Source organism: Ursus maritimus, unplaced genomic scaffold (genome assembly GCF_017311325.1).
Source record: "Ursus maritimus isolate PB19 unplaced genomic scaffold, ASM1731132v1 scaffold_1, whole genome shotgun sequence".
Classification (NCBI taxonomy): Eukaryota; Metazoa; Chordata; class Mammalia; order Carnivora; family Ursidae; genus Ursus; species Ursus maritimus.
The window spans coordinates 56,310,002-56,318,667 of NW_024423343.1; the positions used below are offsets into that span (position 1 = coordinate 56,310,002).

Here is an 8,666-nt window from a genome sequence, read left to right on the forward strand (position 1 = left end):
AACTATAAGAAACACAGACAAGAAGCCGGAAGTTTGTGTTTTCTTTTAAAAGGCCTTCAAAAAGAATATAGCTGACATATGTTCTTGATATACATCCAGTGCTAGCAGAGTTCTCTGAGATGACCTCATCTGCATCGAAGAATCAGTGAGTGGGGAGAGGGACAAGGGGATAAGGAAGGAAAAGAGCTGACGTGACAGCCTTGGAGAATAAGAAGAAACAGGAAAACTGAAACACAAACTTTGGAGCCATTTAGAATCAAAATCCTAAGGAAAATGTCACTTAATGACTGTCCGCTACTTGTTTCTGTCGTGAAGACATCAGTAATTCTGAACCCCAAATGCTGACCAGCTCCTGACCCCTAAAAAGGTATCTACTATGTCATAGGGCATTCCAGGCGAGGGCTGCCATCTGTTTCAATGCAGGGCTTCGGGCCCGACCCTGGACCCCTTGAGAACTGCTCTAAGCCTCCTTTCTCCCAGGTTCCACCCCATTCTTCCTTAGCGTCCTCCTAAGCAGAAAAAATCCCCACGGTGCAACTTTTGACCTTTTAATTATTATATTTTGAATGCCCATTACATTCTGATTTAATCATTTTTAAGACAGGTAATCAATACAACCATCTCTCTTAAACGAAATGGTCTGCCGGTGCCCGTGCCCTGGAGCCCTGTGTGCAGGAATAGCACCCCGTTTCCACTGTGCTGGAAGGAACAGCCCTCCAGTTGTCCTGCTTGAAGCTGCATGATTTGTGCAGTTAATTTTTAAAGATCTCTTTTTCTGAATGGGTAAAATACATGATATAAACGTCACTGATTATGTAAAACTGCATAAATAAAATATTTAGATAAAGCACTTTAAAAAGCATTTGTTACTTTTTCTTTAATGTGCTTGACACTTATTGTATGACTTAGTGTCATCCAGAAAAGAAACTTGCTTTCAAGTCCAGCAGCCCTTCTCTGAATTTCTGGCCAGTTCCAGTTCCTACTCCCCCTTTCTGCAAACTCCTCGTTTGCTTAGTAACTGAACTTCCATCATAATGCAGAGACTGTAGCCCCGTGACTCCTGCCCAGCCATTCGCTCCCCTCCTTCCCTTTGCCCAACTCAGGGAATGGGGAAAATAACTCTCTCATTCAAAGCCAAGCCCTCTGCCCTATCTCCATTTGCCACCGTCAGAAACTTTACTCCGTGAGTTACCCCCTCTTTCCCAGAAGTCTTCAATCTCCCATTCCCCTCCCTCCTCACTTCCAAACCTATTCTGCTTTTTTTCCCCGTTCATGCCCTCTTCCCCTCTCCTGTGCCTCTGATTCAGTTGGTTACCAAGGCCTGTTGATTCTGCCTCCTACGTGCCTCCTTTACCCCTTCCCTCCATCACCGCTGCCTGAGTTCAGCCCACACCGTCTGTCACCCGGACTCCTGCCACACGTAGCCTCCTACCTAATTTGTCTTCCGCCAGCCTCGCCTGCCTGCCTGTCACTCACCTTAAAAATCTTCAGTGGCCCTGCATTGCTCACTGGGCAAAGTATGAATCTGTAGGCATGGAGAAGAGGCCCTGTCTGTCTCTTGCTTCTTGCCATGTGGTCATCCCCGCCTCTACCCATGCTGAACTTCCTTAGGATTCCCTAAACATCCATGTACCTTCAATTTCCTTGGAACGGCCTTTCCTGACGCACCCCCTCCAACACGCACCCTCCAGTGCTGCCCCACAGGTCACCCAGCTGACCCATCTTAAGCCTGCACAGTGCCCCTCCCCCAGCTCCCCAGGTACTTTGTGGGCACTTTCTGTGGAGCATTTTCACACTGTATTTAATGGGGAAAATCTACAGTTAATTCCTCGAGCCTTTTTCTCTTTCTGTATGTCATTACTTTAAAATGTTCATGAATGAATAAAAATAACTACTGAATGAAGTCTCTGTTTTGATGACCTCTAGAATAAAAAAGACAAAAAGGCTACAGTATGCCATTATTACAGAGTCCATTGTCATGGAGCCATAGAGGTCACAAAACAAAATTTAAGAAACATGAGTTATAAAGATTCAGAAGGGAATCCAGTTGTTATACACGTAGACGTTTAATAAGCTTCTGGTGCTTTAGTCCCCTTTCTAGAACTGTTCCCTGGCGAGCTGTATAAGCTACCTTCCAGGTGGTTTAAACGAAAGAGAAAACCACCACCACCACCCCACGTGGCTCAGGAGGCCTTTATAAAGAACCATCCAAGAGGGAAATGTATAAATAACAATTCCCTAGAGATTGCTCTCTGCTCTCACACGTGACCCTTCAGAGCGCCAGCCTGCTCGGACCGTTCACACCCTTCCTTCAGTATATGTCATATGAAGAAACGTCCCAAGATTTCCCAGATGCCACATTCACTGCTGCTGTTTTGAATGCAGGGAAGGGACTTGGTTCTGTCGTAACCTCTCAGTACTCAGTGCTGTTTGTCAACGAGCCTGGTTTTAAGTTATTTCACATCATCTACTCTGTCTTTGCTCTCCCAAATGTAACTTTAAGATCCTTCATCGTGAGATAACTGGCAGGTACAAGACTGGGACTTACTTCCTCTGCTTCTAGGCCATTTCTCTTAACCTCACCAAGTCAAGTGATACTGGAGTGAACGACATCTAGCAACATCTAAGCCAGTGGGTATCCCAAAAACTTTCCCTAAAGCTAACGTCCTGCTTGTATAGCTATTTCATGATTATGTAACTTTTTTTTTTATACAAGTCAGTGCTGTTGCAATCATTCCCCTCAAAGCAAAGCAAGACTGCATACTTTATCCAGTTTTATTCACTCAGAGGAACACAGACAAACACAAAGACATCACAGACTATCTGAATGTTGATCTTGGGCTATGCTTCAGAAACCCTAGGAAATGCTTTCAATTTACAGGCCCCGAGCATCAGTAACAATCCGGAAGCAACTGTGTCTGCATTCCTGATGCTTTTCCATAAAAGACATAGAAGAGATTATGGCCTTCTTTTCAAAATTGACACGTTTTGTGCTCAGGCTCACTTGGCAGTTCCCAGAGTCACCAGCACATGCCTGCTTGGAAGGGACCAACACCAGGTTATCCATGACAGCCTTACTTAGCCAGTATTAGTATTCTGACATACCTTTACTTATTGATCTTAATGGGTTTTTTTTTTTTTTCATTTTAACATCTCTGGAATTGGGATTTCTCTTATAACCAATGGTTTGTCATATTTACTTGGCTAGATTTTTCTAAATAGAATATATGCATCTTACATTCATTTTAAGTCTTGTGTTCAATAGCATCTTAAGTTAGAAAAAAACAAGTTATAGATTATCTTAAAAATCATTTACCTACTTGATACATAAAAAGAACAGTGGCAAAAATGACAATCTTATTGGTGAATTTCATTATTTGCAGTAGCTGTTTTGGCAGATATTTATGTTGGAGCCAAATCATCACTCCTTGTGATTTGCACTCTCATATCACTGTTTTCTGCAGGAGGAAATCAGACATATAAGAAATTTTCTCAGGTAAATGTACTTTGATATACAGATCAGTGACTTCCTGGTTCCCTCTCCCTTTTTCTTTTATTTCTTGGGTGCATTTTCAAATATTTGCTGAGAATTTTTTTTCCTCAGAAATCTCAAAGCGTTATGATAATATTCCAGATTTTTCTTTTATTTAATATTGGGGTACGGATTCCTTGCTTCTCTTTTCTACCAATACTTTTTCATCTGAATTAAGGTAGAGTGGCTTCTCTTTCCTATGAAGAAAAGTCTAGAGGTATCTTAGCATTTGAATCCTTTCTCTGGGGACTCCTTTCTTAGGGATATAGGAATCAAGTGCAACAAAACGGTTTTGAGGCTGGAATGATTCGTGCATAATTACTATACTCAAATAGGGTTTCTGATTAACTGTAGCTTCTGCAGTTTCTAAAATATAGTCATTCCCTTAACTAACACAGTAAGTATTAAATGGTTTTAAACAGAAATTGGCCCTTTTTGATGATTCAGTTGTGACCAGTCACTAAGTATCACCCTCACCATCTGTGGTCACAGGAGGTAGGTCATCTGACAAAATCCTGATGGGATCCACACATACCCTATGTCTCTCTTTCTCCTCCTCCATGCTGTAGCACCCAGAAAATGCCAGTCTTTGTGGAACTCAAAGATGAGGCTTACAGCTGGAGGGGACCAGTTGGAAAACCACCGTAGAAATTGTTTTGCAAAGTAAATTGCAGAATATTGGTTTGATGCATCACCATTTCTGAAACAAAGAGGAACTTGAGCTCTGACAAATTTTAACTGCTTGTTGGTTCCACTCAACCAAGGTTTTTCTAAATGTAGCCATACCGCGCCTCTTCGGTACTAACCACGGTTTGTATTTCAGTGCTTGACAGAAAACAGTCTCCTCGTCCATGTGTTTTCCCCTCCGGCCACTCTGTCACTCACTACTCTTTTTCAGGTGCATACATTCAGAGGGCCACACTGGTGTGAGTACTGTGCCAACTTCATGTGGGGTCTCATTGCTCAGGGAGTGAAATGTGCAGGTAAGAGCTCCTCCCTTTCTGCTTTATTGAGTTACAAAGTTAGAAGGAATAAGTTATAAGGAGATTTGCTGTTACGCATATACCATGGGCTGGATCCTGGTTTGCTCTTAACACACATGCACTAGGCTAGAGCCACAGACACTTGGGAAACTGGCAGCTTATCTGCCCTTAACCTTCTTGTACTTAGTGGGGAGCAGACTAGGGATCCAGTATCAGTCCATTAAAAAGAGAGAAGTTGGCCTGTTCAAAAGTCTGATAAAAGGAGATAAAAGTGAGGCAGTTATATTTAACTCTTGCCTTTGATGTTACAGTAACTAAATTTATAAAAATGATTTTTTTAAGCAGTGTACAGGGACCTATGATTGTTGCCTTGGAAACTGAATTTTTAAGATAACTCGTTAAGCTGGATTGTCCTTACTACAATTTTTTGCAAAATCAAATTGAAACTTTAAATATCTGTGAATTTATCTTCAGAGGTGGTTACCAAATTCTGAAAAACCACTTAGTCAGTAATATTTTGTTCGTGACATTTTGAAATTTGAATGTGCCAAATCCTTTTTATAAAATATGACCATAGTAGTTTTAGATATAAATTTAGAAACTTTGAAGATTTACACATAAAGAAATAACCAACTCTGGGATTTATTGAAGTGCTTTATGAAAATAAGTTATTCATATCATGTGGAATTCATTTGTATAAAACAACTACACCAAGAGTTGGCCATTTATTCACACTACCCTAGATTCTGACATAGGCTTAAAAATAAACATTTAAATTATAGTGTTTGGTCAGAGACATTTCTTTCTGCTATTTAAATTGTAAAACTAAAAAATACATTCTTACGTGTCTTTTAGCATGAAGCTTAATACTTAAAATGTATATTTAATACTTAAAAATGTACACTAAAAGTAAAGTATTTCAAAATAACTGTAGTAATTCTGTCAGGTTTATCACTAAAAACCCACATTTCTTTTGTAACATGATTTTTAAAAATTTTTAATTCTGGTCTGATTAGCATACGTGCATTATATTAGCTTCCGTGTACAACACAGTGATTCAGCAGTTGTACACATTACAAAGCGCTCGTCGCAGAAAGCGTACCAGGAGCTTCCTACTCTGCCGTCTTCCCCGGAAGTCTCCTGCGGCATAACGTTTTTTCCTTTTTTTAAAAAGATTTTATTGATTTATTTATTTGGGGGGGTGGCATGTGCACACGCCTGCCGAGTGCAGAGCCTGACCCAGGGCTGCATCTTATGACCCTGAGATCATGACCTGAGCTGAAATTAGGAGTTGGACACTCAACTGACTGAGTCACCCCGGCGCCCCTCACTCTGTGACATGATTTTTAGTGGGATATTTTTGTTGCCCATTATGTGCAGAAATTTCTAGGGTCTGATTTTCTTACTTCCAATCTGCATTTTTTTAATAGCAAGGTACAATATGCATTGCACATTAATGTTCCAGTCCTTCTTTCAGTTATTATTCCTCTAGCATCACTAAGGCGTGATAAGGTTCCAGGCATACATCATTAGCCAGATCCATTCAAGGACCTCCCAGTCACACACATGGATGAGAATTCCCCATGTGTTGACTCTGAACCGTGCAGAGGTATCCATCAAAGAGTCTCAGCTCAGATCCAGTCTGACTCCTCCATCGTCCTAGAGGGATGACAACCCCATTTGCAAGGCTCTGCCCAGAGAATAAATGAGGATAATCTTGTCAGCCTTCCAACTGGCGGTTACCAAGTCAGGAAGAGATTCGGATGGCTGTGGGTAAGCCTTTCAATTGGAGGGGAAGACACTGGAACCTCAAGTGTTGGTAAAGTAATGTTAAGACCATCTACACTGTGGGTTTGCAAAGGTAAATGGAGTGCTCTTTCCAGAGCACAGATCACCTGCTTACGGAATGTCTGTCTCAATCAGCATGTTTTGCCTCTGTGACACAGCCAGACCAGCCAAGACCTTGCAAGAGTTTCTTAAACACTTTATGAGTGTCACTAACTTAAAAGCTTTTCTCTTACTGGAGTTAATGATGTGTATCACTTAAGTTTTGAAATATGAAGCACATTACATAATAATTCTGAGTTCGCCGTGTTAGAGAATTGGTACGTGTATGGCTAACCTTTGACAATATGCTACAATCCCAAATCATGTTTGAAAGAAATGCTTTGGAACCTTTACGATAGTAATAATGTGAAGGAAAAGGAAAGAGAAAATGGTCTGCTCCCTCCCACAGCTGCCCGCATTAATAGTCCCCACTGCTTGTTGCATAATTGTCCAGGAATTGAAAGAAAAGCCTTGAGGAGATTTTTTATTTTTATGCCTTGTCCGTAAAAGCATTATATTCTATGTGATTTGAACCATATTAATGTGTAAGAACAAGTCACCCCACTTTTTTTAAATGTGAAGGTTGGCATTTGAATTAGTTCTGTTTTCTGTGACAGCCAATTCTTAGATCTGAAGTGGCTCTTCCTGACCTTTGAGCCATCCACTTTAAAACAGAATGCAGGTATTAAGAATATAAAGAGAGAGAACTATGATAGGTTGAACAGTGGCTCCCTAAAGAAGTCCACTTCCTTATCCCTGGAACCTGTATGTTACCTTTAATGGCAAAAGGGACTGTGTGATTAAAGTTACGGCTTTGAGATGGGGAGACTACCTTCGATGGTTGGGGTGGGCCCAGTATAATCACAGTCATGGGGGTCCCTACAAGAAAGTGGCAGAGTCAGAAAAAAAGGGACAGAAGCAGAGGTCAGAAAAGGGAGAAGATGTCATGCCACTGGCTTTGGAGAGGGAGGAAGGGGGCCGGGAGCTAAGGAATGCAGGCAGCCTCTAGAAGCTGGAAGAGGAAGGAGAGAAACACGTTCTCCCCTGGAGCCTCCAGAAGGAGCACAGGCCTGCTAACACCTTAATATCACCTAGGGAAACTGATTTTGGACTTCTGACCCCCAGACCTAGGACATAAGCTCCTAATGTGGTGAGTTGCTGAGTGTGTGGTAACTGGTTACAGCAACAATAGGAAACTAATACGTTAGCTGCTAAATATTCAAGATATTACTTCCAAAGGAAAAGGGCAGACTAACTGCCTATCAGAAAAGGGATGTATTTATCTGCTTTGGACCCTAAGACAGCTGCTTTATTCCGGTTTCTTTGTTCAAAATCCACCAAGGCAGAAGAGAGCTTGTCAGGAATTGTTCAGGGAGCGTTTGCCAAAAGCGTCAGTTTTGTATCTCCTCCCCTCCCCACTCTATTTTTTTTTTTTTTAAACATCATGTGAAGTGTTGGGTGGTGTTCCTCACCAGGCTGGCAGAGTCACTGTCGGAATCGGACGGAATCCAGCTAACGACAGGCAAGCTGTCCCTTCCGACCCACAAGCTCTAGGCTGGCTGCTAAGCACGCTGCAGCCCAAGAGGACGGCTGAGGGCCGGTCAGGGAGGACGCGGCCTTTGCAGCACCTGCCGCCGAGATTCCGGAGCAGGCATTAAAGGTCCTATTCATCTACCAGTGTCTCCCTCCCTCTAGCCTTCTGGAAAGAGCACAAGGATGTTGCAGGGGAGTATGGAACTGCAGCTTGGGAGTGGAGCTCCTACTAAAATATTTATGAGCACAACAGGTAGTTTTTAACAGCAAAGTTCAAAGAATCCTCGTTCAGACAAAATAGTTTCCCCAAACCATTTTTCCTTTCTCTATGAAATGTAAGTTTATAAGTTAAAATAATCTACTGTTATGTAATCATTGAGATTGCCAAGCACCCCTCCCATCAAATAGACCATTATTCCACCAGCATTGCTGAATTGTTTTCACTTTAGCCTTGCCAGAATAGTCTAAGAATTAAGCCAGACAATAATTGTAAATCACACATCAACTTAGTATTGGTTATTTATTCAAGTGACTCTATTTTTCCAATGTGTCATTAGCACTGCTGTCACACACACACACACACCCGCAACAGGAAATGGGAGTTCTTTCCTAGTAATAAAAGTGTATTCATTGCCTAAAGTATACAAGCACTTAGCTTTTAGGTTGAAGAAAAGGAGTGGAAGTAATTTATTTTAATTACTGCTTTGACTACCTAAAAAGTTATGTCTGTCCTTTTTTTTTTTTTTTTTTTTTTAAAAATTTTTTTTTTTTTTTTTTTTGAGAGAAAGAGC

General features: G+C 41.4%; 1 protein-coding gene across 8 annotated transcripts in view; it reads left to right on the top strand.

Annotated features, from left to right (window-relative positions):
* CHN1 (chimerin 1) overlaps nt 1-8,666 on the top strand; it is a 223,818-nt gene that overhangs the window by 195,695 nt on the left and 19,457 nt on the right. For 7 of the 8 annotated variants that reach the window (XR_005838374.1, XR_005838375.1, XR_005838376.1 and 4 more), the window contains one exon: nt 4,431-4,515. Coding sequence is in view for 5 of the 8 variants with exons in the window: in XM_040643705.1 (XP_040499639.1) it covers nt 4,431-4,515 (85 nt within the window). In the remaining 3 variants the exon portion in view is untranslated. Of the gene's footprint in view, nt 1-3,473; nt 3,497-4,430; nt 4,516-8,666 lie in introns of those variants that run through there. The other variant, XM_040643721.1, reaches the window with a different exon arrangement.